The 20519-nt window shown below is 41.4% G+C and overlaps 1 protein-coding gene across 8 annotated transcripts in view; it reads left to right on the top strand.

The window, feature by feature from the left end:
* RNF220 (ring finger protein 220) overlaps positions 1 to 20519 on the top strand; it is a 330113-nt gene that overhangs the window by 16744 nt on the left and 292850 nt on the right. For 6 of the 8 annotated variants that reach the window (XM_028733705.2, XM_028733697.2, XM_028733703.2 and 3 more), the window contains one exon: positions 7033 to 7774. In XM_028733705.2, coding sequence (XP_028589538.1) covers positions 7150 to 7774 — 625 coding nt within the window. In that variant the 5' untranslated portion in view covers positions 7033 to 7149. Of the gene's footprint in view, positions 1 to 17; positions 259 to 7032; positions 7775 to 20519 lie in introns of those variants that run through there. The other 2 variants (XM_028733704.2, XM_028733706.2) reach the window with 2 other exon arrangements.

The following is a 20519-nucleotide window of genomic DNA, read 5'->3' as shown; positions in this document are numbered from 1 at the left end:
AGAGAGCAGCTAGGAGTCCCTGGGAGAGTGGAGGCTCATTCACTGATTAGAGGCAGCTTCGAGAGGCAGCGCTGCGCTCTCCTTGGCTCCCAGCAGCCGTGTCAGGCTCCTGCTCACTCCCATGCTGGCCGAAGGCGCTTGCACACACGCGCCGGGCTTAGCACGTCCGGCTCTCTTCCCCGCGCAGCAACAGCCCAGGCTCTCGCTCTCCGCAGCCTGACATTAAAGGGGGACGCCACCTCTCGAGGAATTTTCACGGTGAGTAGCGGGAGATCCCAGGGGTGCATGCGAGGAAGCCAGGGGTGCATGGTGCATTGTTTGTGCGCGCGCGTGTTTGTGCCTAAACGTATGTGTCGAGCTAACTTTCCAACAGGGGATCTCCGGGGTTTCGATTCAGTTCTCTGCCCTCGTACTTTCCCCCCTTTCTTCTTCTTCTTTACTTCTCTCGCAAATGCGGGCGCAGTTGTTTCGAAAAGTCAAACTTTCTGAACCAAGTTTGCCTCTCCATTTTTTTCTGCACGCCCAGCTCCTCGGCGCAAAATTCCCACGGAAGAAGATGCTCATCGGGGTCCAGGGGTGGGGATGCTGAAAAAGCGCGCACGCGGGGGAGGGGGGGTTGGAATATTAATGAGTGTGTTTTTTAAAAAACAACAACAAAAATCTGATCAATATGGTGCCCCCTCCCCTTTTAAGGGTAGATGTGTTCCCGGGACTCTCCTCCTCCTCCTGCTGCTGTTTATTTTACTGGGGAGGGGGTGGGAAGCAGGCAACACGGGGAGGGGGCTGGGTGGGATCAGGTGCCGGGGGAAGAAGCCTGCAAAACGCAGCCGAAAACCGCGCGGCTCCAATTAGCGCAAATAACATTTAGTTTTAAAAAGGAGAAAGAGAAGAGCGGCGGGGGGGAGAGAGAGAAGCGATCCCTGTGCAAGCCCCGGGAGATACTTCCCGGCTTTCCTTCGCGTGTCCCACGGTCTTTGGCTGAAATAACGCAGTTTCCCCAAACAATACCCAGGACTCGGGGTGGGGGGTGGGGTGGGGTGGAGAGGACCTTCGTCGAAAGGAACAAACCTGCTAGTCTCCCTCTGACACAACCTAGGTAGATATTATTTTTTGCACAAAACTCAAAATGTTTAAAAATCCAGCATTTGCCCTGTGCGTAGAAAGCACCGCATAGAGTCAGGATCGTCTTTCCCCCATCAGCTTTCAGTTTTACTGCGGAGCGGGCGCACATGTGAACTTTGAGTATTAGAAATTACATAACCGCAATTAAGGCGTACTTTCCGCCTTTTTTTCCTCCTCCTATTGTCCCAAGTTCCTTTTCGCTGCCGCGATGGTTGCGCACGTGAAATGCTTGCAGTTTGGAGAAAAGGTTGAAGTTCGGACAAACAACTCTCCTTCCTTCAAAGAAAGTCCCTCTCCGCCTGCATTTTTATCTCCGAGATGCAAAACAATTTTTTAAAAATGGGCCGTTAGTTGTATGTTTGCAATTATTCTCCTGCAATGAATAGCATAGCAAAAGCGATGTTGTGTTGTAGGGTCAACACCGGTGCAAGCGAGCAAATAGAGAACCCGGCTGGAAACCCGGTTGGCGAGAGGAAGTGGAAGGAAATTGGAATATGCATGTTTAGCTGGACTTCCTTAGCAAAACTTTCTTCACATTTTCAGCCCGAAGCCGAGGAACGGCCAGCTTTTGAAATGAAACAACAGCAGCCGCTGCTTGCAGCGGGGTAGGGAAGTCAGTACAGAGGTTGCAAGGAAGGGGAAATAATTCCTCACCTTGTAGATCGAAATACATAAAAAACATCTGCTTGGGCACAATGAAATCATTAGGCAATGTCCAGTTCAGGAGTTGCATTGAATGCTTTCGCCTTCCAGGCAGGAAACGTGCAGGGAAGGAATTGTTGCAATAAATTCAAACAGCACGAGGCATCCGCACATTTGATGAGCTTTGTTTAGTATTTTAAAAAGAAAACGAGTCTTGAACAGACTGTAGAGATTGGGGTGAAGGGAGATAGATCTCTGCTCCCACTCCACCCGCCCCGCACATATTTCCTGGAAGGAATGAAAAATTTGATTCCTTTGCAAAGTTGCGAAACCGATTTTGCACAGTTATTCTTATTGTTATTATTTTTTCTTTTGTCGATGCAGAGCATTTGGCGGGGGTGTTCAGTGAAAAAAGTGACCAGGCGTGGCCGAGCGGGCGTATTAGCGGGGAATTAGTTTCCGATTCCTCTATCTCTCCAATGTACTTTCTGAAATCTCTACCCACTTTTTTTCTTTTATATCCCCGATGTGGAGAGGACAGTGTGTATATAAAACATGGTTTGAAGTTGTAGTAAGCCGACCGAATTCTTTTCGTGTTCAGTTTAGGCACCGGGAAAAGGACAAACACCTGTTTTGATTTGCAACTGCAGAAAGTGGGAGAAGGGCGGGTTAATGCTCCTCCTATGAAATTAATTCTGCTTTTGCTGGAAATTGGAGATTTCTAGAACAGAACTTTAAGATCCAAATCTATCAAGTATTATTTCTCTACCAGAAAACTTGAGTTTGAATAGTTTAATTTTACACTTCCTCCCCCCCCCTCCCCGACCGCTTAACTGGGGAAGCGTTGTGCGTCCATCTCGTGCCCCTTTTTGGGTCGGGGCTGGAGGATGAGATGAAGGCCCCACAATTTGCAGATCAGAACCTCCTTACTTTGTGGTGTTTACCGATGGCTAACAAACGCCTTTTGGCGGCTTCGACTTCTGCAAGTTATTACTTTGCTTAACAAAAGAAGGATGCATTTTGCAGGGGTAGGGTGGAAATCTATTATCTGTTTTAGTACCTTGGCCCGTCCCCGTACTTGAATTTTATTTTCCTTGTTATTTTGTTGTTGTTGCAAAGCGGGGGTGGGGGTGGGGAGTCGCAAAGCGAATTGGGGAGAGGCGAGGCGGCCCCTTTGTTGTTGCGCCAAGGGGCCCGATTCACCATCGGTTTCATAAAATGTGAATACTTTCCGAACTGGCATTTTGGACGCCGAAAAGGCAGTGCCCTTATTCCGCCTCGCCCCCTATCCCGGCCACCGTCTCATAATCTAGTTTGGACACTCACAATTCCAAAACCATCCTGAAGTTCAGTGACAAGGAATACAGACCTATAGATTTTCTTAATTCAACACTGGGATCTCCTGCTTGTTCTTGTCCTCTTGTTTTCATTTATTAGGAGGAAATCCAGTTTAGTTTGAATAGATAATCCAGTTGCACACTTTAATTCCCCCCAACAGCTGGGATAGTTTTGTTTTATATTATCAGGATTTTCTCAGTAGGAATAAATCTCCAAATTCCTGCTTCTAAAATTATGTGATTACAAAGTAACAAGAGCTCAAACCTGTAGTTTCCAACTCTGTTCTTTCCTAACAGCTTGAACTCTTAAAGAAAAAGTTATTTTTTTCTCTCCGCAAACTGCAGGGAATTTTTTTTTTATTCCGTTATTTTAATTATTGGAATTGGGAAATAGCAGGAGGATCACAAAAATGCAACCTGTTTTAGTAGTACGGGATGTGTGGTTTATATGTTTTAATTAAGAATGAGAAAGTAATTTGTTACACAGAAACTCTGCCTTGCTTTTCTGGGTTCTGTATATTAATATAAAATTTATATTAATTAGCAGATGAGTTTTCCACCTGCAGCTTGTGACCAACTCTGTTTATCCACTTGCATGATGGCTAGAAGGATGCATGGTGAATTCTGCATTATCTTAGCCTCTCTTCATTTTAGTTCTCCTCTGGGGTAATTAAAAATAACATTATTATAATAATTAATAATCAGAGCAACCAAAACCTAAGCTATGCATAACATGTTATATTTTGTTCTAAGTTGTGGGTTTGTTTGTTTTTGTTATGAATAAAGGCTGAAGCTTTTAATTGGGATTCTCTTGGTCTTGCCGCTTCACTTTGCATTTAAGTAATCGGTGCAAATGACGGGTGTTCTTGCAAGGAATCATGCTTATCCATAAAGCCAAGTGGTGATTTTGAAAATATAAGTAAACAATTTTTAAAAATTATTAGTAATATTATTATTATTTGTGTGCTGATCTAACTCGGATACCCAGTGGACAGTTTATGTAGCTTCATAGATTTATCTCCACCCCCTTGGCCTCCTCCACTCCTTGTTTAGTTAATTTAACAAAGACTTTTTGCAATCTGTTTGGAGTTTGTCTGATGCCATGGAAAAGTATCTGCTGATTTATTTGGTTGCTTTTCGATTTCTGTCGCTAGACCGTCTTTTCTCTTCCTTTCAGCGAGGATGTCAGCTGTTATTACTTCCTATTGATCCCTTTGCAAAGTGAGAAGTGAACTAAAATTAATGTCAATTCCACTGCTTGGATCAATAGCTGGAGTTATTTTAATCTGGATTTGCACAGGGTGCTAAATTAAAAAAATCAGCATAGAGGCAGAAAAGTAACAGTTACTTACTTTGGCTGTGCCCGCTCCCTTCCAGTCACCCAAATGTTTCATCAGGCTGGTTATCCTGCAATCCATATTTTTTTAATTAAGCAGGTCAGTTAGTTTTCTTATTTTGGGTTCCATATTTAAAAACCAATGACATTTTGACATTGGGAGTGTATTATCTATAGATTTTCATAATGACTGGCCTTGCCGCAGCCTCATCTGTACATGCTCCTAATGATGGTGGTGATAGGGGATAATCGTGTGGGGCAAAGAGATGGTGGAAAAGAAGGTAAGAGACAAGGAGAAAATAGGGGAGAAAAGGATGCAGGAGGGTTTTTTTAAAAAAAATAAACTTGGCTTGGTGCAATATCGTAATATGTTGATTTATTCTCTATGTAATGAAGTTTGCGAACGAATAGGGCGATTGGAGTGATTCACAGTATTCTACAAGGAGTGTCAAGTGTGGCTTCCAGATTACTAATTTATGAAATACATTTAACGTAATGAGGTGACAGTGGAAGTAAAAATAGAAAAGCAGGCACAGAGGCATTAGTAGTGTGCTCTCACCCCCCTCGTTTATTTAAATCCTAGAAAGGCTATGGTTTTCCCTCAGTCCCATGGGTCAATTCAGATATTAATAGTGTATTTATGTATTTATCTGGGTAGGGTGTTCCCCTCCCTTTAAAAATAATTGAAAATGAGCATTCAGGTCTCCTAGCCCCTGCTTCACCTTCACCTATTATTGCAGTTTTTTGTTTTAAATTTGTTTGCTTGCTTTTCTGTGACAAATCAGCTATGCAGAAAACAGTGCAGAAGGTAACTCCGAAAGAAGGCCGACCAGATTCCCCGTGGCATCTTTCTGTCCATGGCTAGTACTTGACGGAAAGTTATTTAAAATTTGGAAGCGACCAAAACTTTGTTAATGTGAGATCTATAATCTGGTGATTTAGCACTGATCTGTATCAGGAAGGGAGCCAAATGAGGAAGAGGCGAGATGATGCCCTCTCATCTTCACACTTAATAACAGTCACTGAGCGTCTGGATACAGAATGGGAGAAAAGGAAATGTTACTGCTGGACAGCATGAAAGGCGCAGTCAGGATTCCACAGAGTTTGTTAACCTAGCCTTGCTCATTCACAGAATACAAAAGCCACTCCATTAGAAAAGAGACTCTTTCAGTAAGTTTTATTTGCTATGTCTGACCTTCTGGATCTAACAGGCACATTTTGTAACAGCTTTTTTATTATATGATTTTTTTGTGGCCTTTTGAGTGCCGCAAGGCTAGCACATTGTTTTAAAGTAACAGTTCTCTTACATTCAAGTGCATTGTGGCATTCTGAATGGTTGGCAGTGGAAGCTTAAAAAGTGGGGGGGGGGGGGTGGATTCTAGGTTGAAGAGGAGAGAACGTGATTTTGATTTCAACTCTAAAAAGGGTTAGAGGGAAAGTTAATTTTATTATTTATACATACATGTAAATGTAAATATCTGTACTGATACTTTGCGAGTGGGGATAATAGGTTACTTAGAATTTGTAAGTAATTTCAAGGAAAAGCAAGCCTAGACGTTTTGTTAACATTTTTCTCTAAATGCTAATGGCATATCCAGGACAGTTTACAAATCTACTTAAGCATGAGCGCATTAGGAAGTAAAATTACTGATCCGTTTTGTGCTGTCCTCAACCTAAAAGGCAGATGCTTGCAAGAGATCATATGGCACTGGCTCCCATTATGATTTTAAATATTGTCAGAGACGCCAAGCACTTTATTGATGAAGTTGCTGCTGCTTTCGTAAAAGCACACAAACACCACATGGAACAATTCAGAGAAATGTATAAGAGAGGCATGTTTATGCCCACATGCACCATTGAATATAAAGTGAAATCTATAACTTGTATGTGTATCTGCACAGGTAGATATTCATATGGGCCTCTACAACAGAAAACAGATACGGTTTCTACATTATTTTTTCTTAATGGGCTGTGAAGATATATGCAGAAATGCTTGTTTGTAAATTGTGAATAACTTACCAAATTTTAAAAATAGCAATTACTTTCTTTAAACATAATAACCTAAAATTGCCACCACTGATTTCTACAGTCCAGTACTTCCCCCCATATTTTTGTCTGTAAGGAGTCAGGTCATTTGCCTTTCATTTGCTCATTAAAGATTGTTTTCATCCCATATAGCGCTTATTCAGAGCATTCAGTTCCCACAAACCACTCATTCCTTAATCTGAACATGCAGTAGTTTCTTGCCCTTCTTACAGCAGAAGGTGAGGTCAGAGCAAGTTGCACTACCTGCATGAACCACAGAGTAGTGTTGGTGTGTGGAAAAGTGCCCCATTTTATCTACTTTTAGTGGGGATCTTCTCTTGACTTCAAAGTTTGGTGCTAAAGCTGGTAGCAGGAGAAAGACTTGTGCTGACACACCCTTAGAGGGAGTTAGAGACCCTTCTAGTTATTTGTGAACTTTCCTGAAAGAGAACACATGGAGGTTTGGTTCTTTGCTCATACAGTTTTCTTGTTGCATTCATGATAGGTAACTGTCCAGGACTGAATGGCAATTAACTATTTCCTCCCCCTTTCCCTTCTTTTTCTCCACAGCTTTGGAACAGTGATGAAGCCCCAGTGAGACCCCCCAGCTCTACACCCAGACGTTGCTTTGTTTTCCATCCAGGGAAGACCGTTTTCCTTGCGGCCCTGTCAAGGAAAGAGACTCCGATGGACTTACACCGGGCAGCCTTCAAGATGGAAAACTCCTCCTACCTTCCCAATCCTCTGGCATCTCCAGCCCTGATGGTTCTCGCTTCTACCGCTGAAGCAAGCCGCGATGCTTCCATCCCTTGCCAGCAGCCAAGGCCCTTTGGTGTTCCAGTATCGGTGGACAAGGATGTGCACATCCCGTTCACTAATGGCTCCTATACTTTTGCCTCCATGTATCACCGACAAGGTGGTGTGCCAGGAGCATTCACCAACCGTGATTTCCCACCTTCCTTGCTGCATCTGCACCCCCAGTTTGCTCCCCCCAATCTGGACTGCACCCCAATCAGCATGCTGAACCACAGTGGCGTTGGGGCCTTCCGTCCCTTTGCCTCCACTGAGGACAGGGAGAGTTACCAGTCAGCTTTTACACCTGCCAAGCGTCTGAAGAACTGCCATGACACTGACTCTCCCCACCTTCGCTTCTCAGACGCTGATGGCAAGGAGTATGAGTTTGGAGCCCAGCTCCCATCTGGCTCCCCCGGCTCCCTCAAAGTCGATGACACGGGGAAAAAGATCTTCGCTGTCTCTGGCCTCATTTCAGACCGGGAGACCTCATCCAGTCCCGAGGACCGAAATGATAGATGTAAGTACCTAAACTTTGCTTAGCTGGGGCAGAAAAATGTTCAACAGCTGTGTTTTGCAATGCTAGGAGGTGTCATAATACTTGTGTTCCTGTTTTTTTCTTTAAACATATGATGATGGGTTACAGAGGGGGGGGGGAATTGAAGGGAATCTACGCAAGGAAGCTGTTATTCTCATACTAGATTGGGATGCTGAGTCACAGAAAAATGACCAACATTCCAGAAATGGGAGGGAATCTCTATGTTGTGAATGCATCGGAGGTTGTCTCCCTGTAGTTACGGAGGAACATTTGTTCCAGACCACTTGCCTATTCCATGATTGTTGCCCTACTGTCTTGTTGAACTCCCTTCCCTCCCTCCCGCCCCAACCCTTTCCCTCACATATTTGTCTCCGGTTGTAATCAGTGCACCATTATTTGCTCCCCTGATCAGTGTAAAGGCATATTATTGGGTGTTTAGCGTAAGCTAACTTAAGCCCTTTCATCAAAGCAGAGAAAGAAAGAGAGCTGGTGATGCTCTAGGCGAGGAGATCACCCTGCCCCAATAACTCTTAAATGGGCAGAGATGTTTCCTGCAGTTCCTTCTTCAAATTCAGAAGTGATATTATTTTTTGCAGGCCGGGAGCCAAGCTGAAGCCAGCCTGTATAGTATTTGTTTGGGGAGCAATGCCTGTTGCAGCATTCCTCTCCCACAGCTCACCCCCTTGGTCATTAAGTGCCATGAGCTCCCCACCTAAGAAGTGGAAGATAAGGCAGTATTTGGCTTATGATGGTCAGCTCCAAAATCAAATGCACAGCTTAGATGTTGAGCTGAGATTCTCCCCCCCCCCTTTTCTTCGTTCTTGTGGGACCTTGCCCCCTCCCACTTATTTTCCTCCCGCTTATTTTCCATGGAAGAATCAGCAATTTATTTATTTTTTAAAAAAACTTCTACGTAGCTTCCCAGTTACCCCTTGGATACCATTTTTCTTCTGCTCCTTTATGATGCCGAGGAGAGTAATAGAGACGTTGTTGCGCTCTCTCCCCTGTCGGTGCTGCTTCCTCGGGCTGTCTCCTTGAATTAGGCACTGTGTTAACTTCCCAGTGCTACGAGGCATCTGCCGAAAGCCTGCGTACCTTGTCAATAAAAGTCACCATAAAATCAACCTGCCTTGTAAATCCATCGCTCTTTGGTTTTGAAATATGCCATGAGTGTGTCTTTTATGTCAACGTTTGTAAGTGTGGAATGATTCCCTCTTGAAGACAGAAGCTACATGTTGCACTACAGACGTGTGTGCTCTCTTTTGCCCTAGAGCGGCTTAAGCTGTGTGAGAAGAACTACTTGCATGTGCTTTTTGGTCTTTGATACCTGTGTGCAACAGTTAAATGTGTGTGTATATGTGTGTGTGAGTGAAGTAGGGAAAACATTAATAAAAGGAGGAAAGAAGAGATATATCATGTTCCCAATTATATGTATAAACTCCATATGAATATAAAACTCACTCGGATCATGCACACTGGAAGATAAAAATAGTGTAAAAAGCTGGCTTGCCAATTAAATATGTCTAGAGCGTATTGAAGATTGCATGTTGCTAACCTCCTGTCAAAAACTAGTATAAAATACCTTATATTAATAATTTGACAATATTTAGAAAGAGGATATGACGGTGGGCACATCTGTGTTTACATGTACTCACACACATTGTCTATCTTCCTCTGTTCAGAAAGGACGTATCTTCCTTTCACTGACTTTGTTGTTAGGAGTACTGATGAATTCCCAGATAGTAAATAGATGAACCTCATTAAAATATGCCATCTAACGGGGGCGGGGGCGGGGGCGGGAAGGGCTTAAGGAGGAAGTTTTAGAAACACACATTGAAAGTTGGAATAAAATCTGTGCAGATGGTTTGAAAGGTGTCAAGATACAGAACGTTTTTCTTCCTTGATTATCCGTTTGTTGCCATAAAAAACATATAAAGTATTTTGAATTTATAAAGCTCTCGTGGGAGCAAAACAAAAAACGACTTTCTACCCAATAGGCTCGGTAAAGTGCATATTAATGGAGACTGACTAGGTTTAGCTCTAGTCCCGAATATTGCCTCTCATCTAGTTAAAACTTTATTTTAACAGGCAAGGGTTTTAGAGGCATTTTATTGAAACTTTGTGCATGCGTGTGAGCGAGAGAGCATTGTTGCAGCTACTTACGACCTTCAGATACCCTTGGCATGTTTAGATATTATTTCATAGGATATATATTTGTGGACATTTCAGTATTTTGGAGAAGAGTGGGGTGTATGTTCCATGTATGAAAGGTTCTTTGTTGATAGCTGATAGAATGTGTCTGAGGGCTGAAATAGCTTTCTAGTGACACCACAGCTTGGAACAAAATTAGAGATATTTGCATGTATGTAAATGTGTCCTTATGGGCTTTTATAAATACCTGGTCATTGGCCCCTAAAAAGCTGTCTCCGTTTTCTTGCGCAAACAGTATATATAAACCTTTCCTGTGAAACAAGGATTCTTTTCACCACCACCCTAACATACATTGCAGATAAATGGTTGTATAGACAGGCTGGTCGGCAAAAGTGTATTGATGGAGGTAGTAAAAGCCATCAGATCAGCAAACCCTTTATGCCTCCAATAGACACCCTACAGAATTGCCGGACTGTACTGTTTATTTGTATTCTCCCAAATACTGCAATGGAATCATACCACATGACGGGTGAATAACTTTAATTGCAACACATAACGTTCCTTGTGCCGCCACCAACAGACTAAATTCCATTTTTTGTTTGTGTTGTAATTTCAAAGTTGGATTTCTCACTAACTGGTTCATTTGATTTTAAGAAGGGGAATGCTACACAGTGGGTTTGTAGGGTGTGGTTTTTTTGTTTGTTTGATTTAAAAAAAAACCACCTAAAGACAATGCTGTCCAAGGTGTTCTACAATATAAATAACAGGGCTTGATGAAGGAAATGTGTGGCTTCGTAGAGATATAAATGTGGGAATCTCATTGTATTAATAAGATACTAAGTGATACTTAGCGTATTTATATTCCCATGAGGCTACATTCTTATCTCTGTTAATTAGTGTTGTAAATTTGGATTGATTCTCATACCCTCTTGAAAGTCGTTTAGGATTTACTTTGGTATAATAGAGTTTTGGGTTCTGGCTCAATATGTTCTGAGGTTTCACGAAATAGCCTAGTTTACGGGGTTCAACTTCAGATTTCAGTTTGGATTCAGCACTTTACCAGTGCACAATTGTACCCCAAGTCAATGGCAGAAGTTAACGAGTGCATCATATGCCTTTAACATATTTTTGCTAATTATTATTTTGCAATCCACTTCCTGGAGAGAGGTCCGCGGTACCTTAGCAAATACACTTCTTTCCTCTGGATCCCTATGGTTCCAGGAAAGTTGGAGTCTCCAGGAGTTGGGCATGATCCTAGGAGGGTTTGTTAAGGCAAATGTTTTGTCCAGGTAGCTCTGTTTAGTTGTTCATTGAGCATGCTAATGACATTTATGCAACACTGCTTACACTGCATTTGTGTTGCTCAGGCATCTACAGACACATTCCATGGGGTTCTTCAGACAAACGTGTCCTCATTAGTGTGGAAGTTTCCAGCTGGAGTGGATATAAACGTATCCCTATGTGACAGATATCTATAACTCTCCTTTTAAAAACCCTCTTTATTCTTTGGCTTCTAAAATAAATTGTCCTGACTGCTCCCCACAGACTAGTTGCCGCAGTGTTTCCTCTCAGCAGGGGGAACTGGCAGAAAGGTCCGCAGCAGCACCTGGATCATGCAGAACAATTTTTTTTTTTCTGCTGAGCAAAACCACTTGGTTGTTGCAGTTCCTTTCCCTCTGTTCATTTTGGGGAACTCCAGAATGCATTATCTCCTGTATCCCTAGAGTTACTTGCAATCTCTGCCCTTAAGTTTGAGTCTACAAATGATGCTTATTTCTGTTTGAGTCACTTTTATTCTTTATTAAAGCTATTTCAAAGTTTAGCCTGTTGCAGAAGAATATTTCTGGACCTTGCTTTCCACATAATATGGAACATAGTTCTTTCTCTCTCTTTAGTTTGAAGAATCATATTTCCAGAGCCTCTTCTTGGCTCTTTGGTTCTTTCTAGCAATTTAGTACCAAGTGCCCCTGGAATGAAGCATGTAAACAAATGGCCAATCTAGGAGAGCAGGACAGGGAATAAGGCACCATCGACTTCTTCATACTTCATTATTTTCTCACAATTTTGCGTCACAGTAGGGAGTGAACTTCTTGTTTGGGCAGCTTTTGAAAATCACTTCAGTAACTTGTAACTTTGAAACTAATGAATGGAAACATCTGAGAGCAAATCAAAGCACTGTTCTGTTTAAATGCCAAACAGGAATTAATAATAATATATCAATTCCTGGTTTTTCTTTTCTTTTAGCATATTATGCAATGAACTCAAGTTTCGCTTTAGCTGTGGCTCCTTCAGCAGAGCACGTGTTGTCCAGCTGTTTGCATACTAGGGCCTATACTAAGGGAGGGATATGCATTCTACCATGTGCAATTTGTAGACATGATGTTTGATTGGGGTTTTTTTATTTGTTTACTGCTATATACTGCTATATCTTCAAGTTTTTCCTATGAAATATTTTAACTACATTAAATTAGGAGCTAGAAGGAAAACCATGTTGTGAATAGCTATTTGGGATTAGGATTACTTTCGAACATAGTGAAAACAGCTATGTTTCTAAAGAGTTTTGTGTGTGCATGTTTTTGTGAGGGAGGATACTACAGGTGAGTTTTAAATGAGTGAAAACTGGATTGTGAATACAGAAAAGACCGTCCTGACAGGTCAGCTTTTGATGTCAGTTATGCCAGTTAAAACTCATGGATTTCAGTAGCATCGTTCCCGATTTGTACTGGATTTCAGTAGAATTGTTCCAGATATGTACTGGTTTGTCATACCTCAGACTTCAGTGGAGCCCACAGCCAACCTCTTTCCTACACCTTTATTTCTGCATTTTGGCTTCTACTTTCCCTTTCTCCCCCTCAGCAAACTGTTGCCGTGACTCCTTGTCATGTCCGTCTCTTTTAGTTGTATTGTTGGAATAAAGAAATGTTTGGGCCGTTAAAGTGGCGGAGAGCTGTGTGTGAGCTGCTCCAGTTCTGCCGGCTGCAGGACCATCTGGCCCTGGCTCGCATCCGCTGGTCTCCAGCTTCTCTTTCTCTTTATGTTAGCTAGGGCTATCTTGCACACTTGGAATGCCTAATCACCATGGTGAGAGGATGGGCCTTGCTGCCTGCCCCTTCCCGTCAATTGTCATGCAGAACCGATCGGGACAAGCGTTTTCTTTGCGGCAGTCGCTTGCCCGTCTTTGCCTGGCTCTTGGCAGAAGGACGGCTTTTAATTGATCATTTGTGGGGGAGGGCTGGGGTTGTTTGAGCCTCTCAAATGTTTCCCCACACAGTCTCTACCACCCGGCCAGATTTCTCATTTGTTGGGAAATGTTAGTGATTTAGCTTTTCCTTCGTCTTCCTTTTGGACTCCTGCTTGTTGCTGTTTTATGGGGAACTCTGAGGGCTTGTAACTGTGACTCCAAGGAGCACTGGAGCAAGATATAAATGTTGTGTTTATCTATCCACAACTGGGAAGGGGGCACATATGGGCACTAAATGTTTATTGTCCTTCTTTCCACTGTGTGTTCATGTTTGTATTTGCATGAACGCTTATGGATTTATTATCTATGGGCAGGGTGAACTCTTAATCTATTTTGCTTCATGAACAAATCCAACCCTTTTCACCAATCCTGAAAACATGCCCCCAAATCTGGTGGTTGAATCCTGTAGAGATTTGATTAAATGCTGAACTTGACAGAGTTTTCTGTTAGAAGAAGATTTTTAAAATATATATACTATATATATAGAAAGAAAAATTCTTTTTGGGATTACGGAGCACTGGAAGTGAAGGATAACCTGTGCTGATTTTTGAGGCTTGTGCTTTTTTGTGTAATCTTTAATGCCACAGTTTCTTTTAAGTATAAAAGAAGAACTGATGACCTCGAGCGCTGGTCAGCCATGTCAGCCCTGCAGTTAGGCAGAGTGGGCGACTTGCCTCAGACAGCAGTTTTTTGAGTACAGTGCAGCAAACTTCTCAATTGATGGTGAGGAAGGGAACTATTTTGATTTTTTGCCTCAGGTAGCAAATTGTATTGGGGTGATGGGATGGTTTTACTTATTTTTAAAATATTATTTCAAACTGCAGATTTTGTTGTAGGCTATGATTGTGCCGTTTGCCCCTGAAATTTAAGAACATTCAAACAGGTATTTATACAAATAAACAAATATTTGGCTGCAGTACAGAATATATCTCTTCAGCTATATGTTTGGATCTACACTTACCAGTAGCTACTGCTATTAAAATAAAATGAGCAAGTGAATGACATGGAAGCTGTTCATCTTGGAACCCTCTTCCTGCTTTGTAATGTACTAATATTTTTATTTAGTAGCATGTACATTTTGCAGCACAGTCCTATTCAGAAGTAAGCCCCATTGGCTCCAGTGGGCCTTACTCCCAAATAATGCCAGTATAGGATTGCAGCTTCTGTCACCTTAAGCAAACATCCATGGTAATTACAAGGTTTTCTCTCGATTCATTTATCCCTAAAGACTATTGGTAAATGTAATACTATAAAATCTGTGTAAAAGTTAGTTAGAATAAATAAAACAGAGATCCTTTTGAGAAGATTAGTTAACAATGCAGTAAATACACACTTGTTACTTAATCGTTGCAGGGTGACTAGGTACCTTTCCTCAAGGAAGCATTTCTGTTGCGGGGATATCACATTTCGCCAGCATTTAAATGCAGTTTTGTCACAGGGAAAGCGTCCTGCTCTCCTCATGTAGTGTATCTACGGCAATGGTGAATTTTATGTGAAATGGGATTGCGGGATTGCTTGATACTTATTGGACAGAGCTGATGACATTCTTAGTGGTGAGTGTCGCAGTTTCCAGACCCATTTGAAAACATAAACAAAGAACAGCAGGACTATACTTGCATCATCTCTTAAGTGAACACAAAATATAATGTTACTGGTAGTGGATTAGATGTAGTTGCTGTATCATTATGGATTCGCATTATAAAAAATCTATAAAGACTCCGATAGCTAGCAGAGCCCTATTCTATCCATAAATGAGGGGCTGTTTGCATATTATTGTTGCCGCATAGATACGACTTTGAAATGCTCTGCATAGTGAACTATTTGTGTGCAGTGGCTTGTCAGGTGGGTTTGGTGAATTTTAGTACCACGAGCATCTGAGGTCTGCTCATAGTGAGCCATGGATAGTGTCCACTCTTTGGTAATAGCTGCCATTCAGTAATAAGAAAACAATAATGATACGGTTTCTTAATATAGCAACCCCTTTCTATATTCTATTAACAAAATGGAATTTAAAATGTGAACATTGCCTTGGGTGCCTCATGGCAGGGTATAATTTATAAATATTAGGAATAACAAATAAATAACAGATGTATGCAGAAGACTTAAGTTAAATAGTTTTCTCCCGATGGCTGGCTATCCCTGCTCTGCACACATAGTGCAAGGAAGTGTGAGACAATAAAGAGATGAAGCAACATTTTATTTAGGAAGACTGCTAATGCTGCAATCCTGTGCACACCTACTTGGGAGTAAGAGCTACATTGGTATGTATGTACAGGATCATGCTGTAAGTTTTTTTGAGACAAAAGGTGTAAATCTATTATTTTTCTATTAATGTTCCTGTGGAAAGCAGGTGTGGTTTTTTTTTACCTCAAATTTTGCAATCTTTTGTCTACTGCCATGTTTGTACGTATCATAGCTAATGAACTTTGCCCTCGCCATATTATTCAGAAGAGAAAAGTCACTTGAAGGTTTTACAACTGGATTTTTTGTTGTTGAAAACCCTGGTGACATCATTTCTACAGTGTGAAATTGCATCATTACAGTTGTGTACTTACTGTGAAAGAAAAGTGTGTGTCAGATGGATCTGCCCTGGATGTTAAGTTTAACTAATCACTGTAACACATGTAATTCACAGAGATTTCAGTCGATGAACATCTTACTCTGGCGTATTCCTATAGACTGCAATAGAACTTCATTGAGAATATGCTGGTGTAAGTAGTTTGTGGATTGTTATAATTACATATTTCAAGTTAACGGCAAGTTCGGTTCTCCTCCTCCTTCTGAATACTGAAGTATTTACCATGCTAGTGCTGTGGGCTAGTGTTGATAGCTGCTGCTTCATGAGCTGAATACTTTACTCAACAAGAGTTTAATGATGTTAATTTGGCATCTTTATCAGATCTTTTAAAATGAATAAACAGTTTGCAGCCTCTGCTCCTCAAGCCTTGTAGTCACTGAAATGTTTCTGTGGCAGGATCTGGCTACATTTTGAATTTTGACAAATGCTGATGGCTTGTGTGGAATGCAAACAGTGATTTAGATAACATTTGCTTTTATATTGGACCTGCAGCAGTGCCTATAACCTGAAGCTGGGGAAAGGCCCAGGGCATTTGGGACATGATGTGACAAGGACTAAGTATGCTTCTGCAAGAGGTGTGCATATATATGATAACGATGTACAGATTGACCCATATGAGGCACATTAAAATATTTAGAATGCTAATGTTTTTAGAAATGCCCTTCTCACCATTTTCTACTGCAGTAGAAGATCCCACCCTCAGAAGACCTCTGATGTGATGTTTATTCATGGCAAAAAAGCCAAGTGGCAGCTGTTGATGCTCTGTGTTAACAAGCATGACAATTTGCAGGGAAAATGCATGCATACCAGATAATTTGCATTAAATAGTTACATTTCTAGGCACCCAATCTTTTGAATTAAAAATGGGTGGTATTCAAGTAGGTTTTACTCAGAGTAGACCCACTGAAATTAATGTGGCTAAATGTGGAATGCCCTCCCATCAGATGCCAAGGAAATAAACAACTATCTGACTTTTAGAAGACCTCTGAAGGCAGCCCTGTTTAGGGAAGTTTTTAATGACTGATGTTTTAATGTATTTTTAATATTTTGTTGGAAGCCACCCAGAGTGGCTGGGGAAACCCAGCCAGATAGGCGGGGTATAAATAAATCTTTATTATTAATTTTATTAAATTAGGTCAATTAATTTCAAAAGGTCTCCTGAATAAAAGTTAGTTGAATGATACCTGGTGGATTTCAACATCACAGGTAATATTAACTATATTTGCAAATCTGTTTTAAAAAGCCAAGACAAAAGCCTGTTCTCCATGCCATTTTGAATGTGTTGTTAAAGGTTTTCTGCTGGGCATTATGTAATGGTCTTTTATAGTTTAGGCTGCTCCCATTTACTAACCTGCCAGTGGCCTTTTCCTGCTCCCTTTTATAGGAGCTGATAAGAGTCTAGAAGCAAATAAAGCAGGGGTGCTTGTGGCCTCCGATGAGCTTTAATTCCTCAAAGTAAGGAGGTGCAGAGGCCATGTTCCTGATGATTGATAGTTTGTGAGGATGGCGAAGACTGGATAATTTATTTGGTATTGTGCTGCATCTTCTGCTTTCTTCTGTTCCAGAAGCACACAGCTGGTTACTGAGATGGGACACTTCCATCTCAGGTACTCATCTATGGGGCAGGAGGAAGCATTGGCAGTAGTGATGTGTATAGGTGAACTATTTGCCTATCCTTTTACTTCTGTTTCCTCCTGTTACTGCTGGGCAGGAAGACAACCTGTAGCTGTGTGCTTGAGATGGAAGCTACATAACCTCTTCTTGTCTCAAGGCTTTGAGGTGCTTCATTTTCCAGTAGGAGATGACTGGCAATGCAGCAAATGGCAGGAGCAGAGTAGCCAGCCAGGAACTGTAGCATATACTACTCGATATTCTAGAACCACACATTTTTAATACGTGTTTGTCTTTTCCCTTATTCTCATTCCATTTGACTATATAGATATAGAAGTACTAGATTTTATTGGTGCCAAAGTCAGGTTGTGCACAACCCAGTATGTCAGATGACCAGATGAGGTAACAACCCTTCCATTTGCAAGGGGAAATGACAAGTAACAACTGGTTGCTTAAAACTTATATCTCATCTACTTCAGATTTGGTCATTGCCTGTTAGAGAAAATAAACATTTATGAATGATAAATATGATTTCTGTTTTTTTATTGCTTCAATATCTTTGTTTGTTAGCACCTTTCCCCTTCATTTAAATACATTCCATTTTCAGTCTGAAATTTGTGAAAATGCTATTTTCTCTTGCCTTACCTGAGCCCCTATGCAGCTCTGTGGAATGGTCATTTCCTTCTTATTTACGCTTCTAAGTTGTATAGAAGGATCAAGACTAGTATTGTTTTGACTGCTTATGCTGTTTGGCTTTGTCCAGGCTTTCCAGGACAGTGTAGGGTATCCTCTCAAGTTTTCATTTCTGTTTTGAAAGATAAAGCTGGAGGCCCCTTTTTTGTTTACCAGTCACTGTACAAAGCAGATGCTGACAGTGATAATAATGTTTACTTGCATTTGTTATAACTAGGACTGGAAATACTTTGCATACATCAGTCTTTTATAAAACTTCCACCCTGCACGGAGCTGGTTTTATTTTCTATTTTAAAAAACATTTCAATGTGCTGGTATCAAACTTTCTAGGTACCCAGGCAACAGGTTCCTGAGATTTGTCCGGCCCTGCTCACAACTCAAAGGAAGCAGCAAAAACAGGCAGGCTGTGGTATTTCTTCATACTTTACATGATTTCTGCAGATTTAATGGCTGTTGGATGATTTCATGGCTTAACATGAAGTTCCCTGGACGCAGCACTGTACTAGATGGTCCACTGATCTGCTCCCATTTATACGGAAGGAAGAAAGCAGTTGTGTTTTGCCTCGTTGCAGAAATTGTCTGATTAAGTACAGTACAGAATGTGGAAACTCAAAGCACTTTGCTTTCTAAGAAACTAGCCAATTAGGCTATAGCTAAAATTGATTCCTGTTTGGAAAGAGTAGATTAATTTATCAAATGGTAGGGTCATTTCAAGTTTGGGGTTGGAAGTGAAAGACGTTACTATGGTTTTACAAGTTAGATGATCCACAAAGGCTGTAGTAGTTATGGAGTTTTGAATGCAGGGGAAAAAACCTGAAACAAAGGAAGCAGACGCAAGAGACATTTTTGCTGGGGTAATGCTGGAAGCTGTGAGGAATCCACTGCATTCCTGGAGGCAAAGCGAAGAATCCAGTTTCCTTCCTATACCGTAAAATCTCTTTTTCGCCTTTAAAAGAAAACCTTGAAACAACAAGACTGGCTGCCTTAGCTTCCTTCCTGACACACCCAACCATGTGATGCTTCTGTATATTCTTGCTTTAATCATGGCTGACTGATTAACAGACCAAATTGAACCTGATCAAAAGGTGAAATAGGCAGTTAACCCTTCTGTCTAATTTAAGTGGGTTACTTTCTGCTTTGCTTGCCTTTAGCCCTTCATTCCCTAACATGTAGCACAACCCATGCCTCTGTTCAGAAGAAATTCCTGTTTATACTTCTGCTATGACCCTCTGCACCTGAGAGTCACTAAGAAGTGGCTTGTATAGATTTGGTTTGTGCTCTTTGTTTGGGTTCAGTTTTTCTTTTTCTTCTTAATACTCTAACTAGCAAAGGATTTTAATACTATCTCCTTCTCTTCTTTGTACATGATACAATTTAGGTCCTGATAAAAAAGCAACAGCCCCTTGCATAGAAACCTGTTGTCGTGGTGCTCAATTTTCTCTGCAACAGCAACATAAGAATTCTCTCTTCCAGCTCTTTCAGCCAAACAACATATGTCCTCAAACCAAGAATTACTACATGGGATGAATGCAGTTGTTCTCAACACACAAGCATAAACACCTATTTAATAGAAACAGTCATAGAGTTGGAAAGGATCCTAAGGATCATCTAGTCCAGCCCCCTGCAGTGCAGGCATATGCAGCTGTTCCTTAATGGGGAATCAAACCTTTGATCTTGGGTTTCTCAAGTTGCACCTTTGTGGTTCCATACAATTGTTTATATGTGGATAGATATGTTTTGCTGGGTGGGATGGGGAGTGGTGAATATGTGTGACTGGATAGATGAATTGAAGTGGTGTGTGTATTTGTGTGTGAAAGAGAGGGGAGTGTGTGAGAGTTGACTCTGGCCCTGCCCACCATTGGCATTCTCCCAAAAGTTTACCCTCAAGGAAATGCAGCCCTTGGTGGGGGGAAAATGTTCCCCAGTCCTGATCTAGTGCTTCACTTCAATTCTATCACCTTTTCTCTCTATCTGGCCAAAGCAGACATGATGTGGAAGATCCACCATGGGATTGCCATGGGATTTTTGGTGTGAGTTAATTTTAAAGCAGCCATAGTGTTGATCACAGTAGTAGTGTTTGGTAGGAGGAGATGTTCAGCCTTTTCCCTCCATGCAGTTTTTCTGATCTAAACTCCCTCCACTTGTCCCCTACTACCACCAGTATAGGGACAAAATATAGGTACAGTATATGCACCTCTATAATAGGTTATGTAAATTAGGGAAATGGTATGGAGAAAAAAGGTTTTTTAAAAAAACAAAAAACCTTTGCTGCTATCACAGCTCCAATAAATATCAGGACACTGACACACACACTTTAAAATAAACAAAAATCTTGGGAGATCTACTTGTAGATCTCCTGTGACACATCTATTCTAGCCCTAAGCTAGCTTTGCTAGCTGTGATACTTCATCTTTTCTTGGTGAAAAATGATAAAACTTTGATCCTTCTTGAAA

Source organism: Podarcis muralis, chromosome 5 (assembly GCF_964188315.1).
Source record: "Podarcis muralis chromosome 5, rPodMur119.hap1.1, whole genome shotgun sequence".
NCBI classification, from domain to species: domain Eukaryota; kingdom Metazoa; phylum Chordata; class Lepidosauria; order Squamata; family Lacertidae; genus Podarcis; species Podarcis muralis.
The sequence above is the reverse complement of the archived record's forward strand: the minus strand, read 5'-3'. Positions and strand labels throughout refer to the sequence as shown.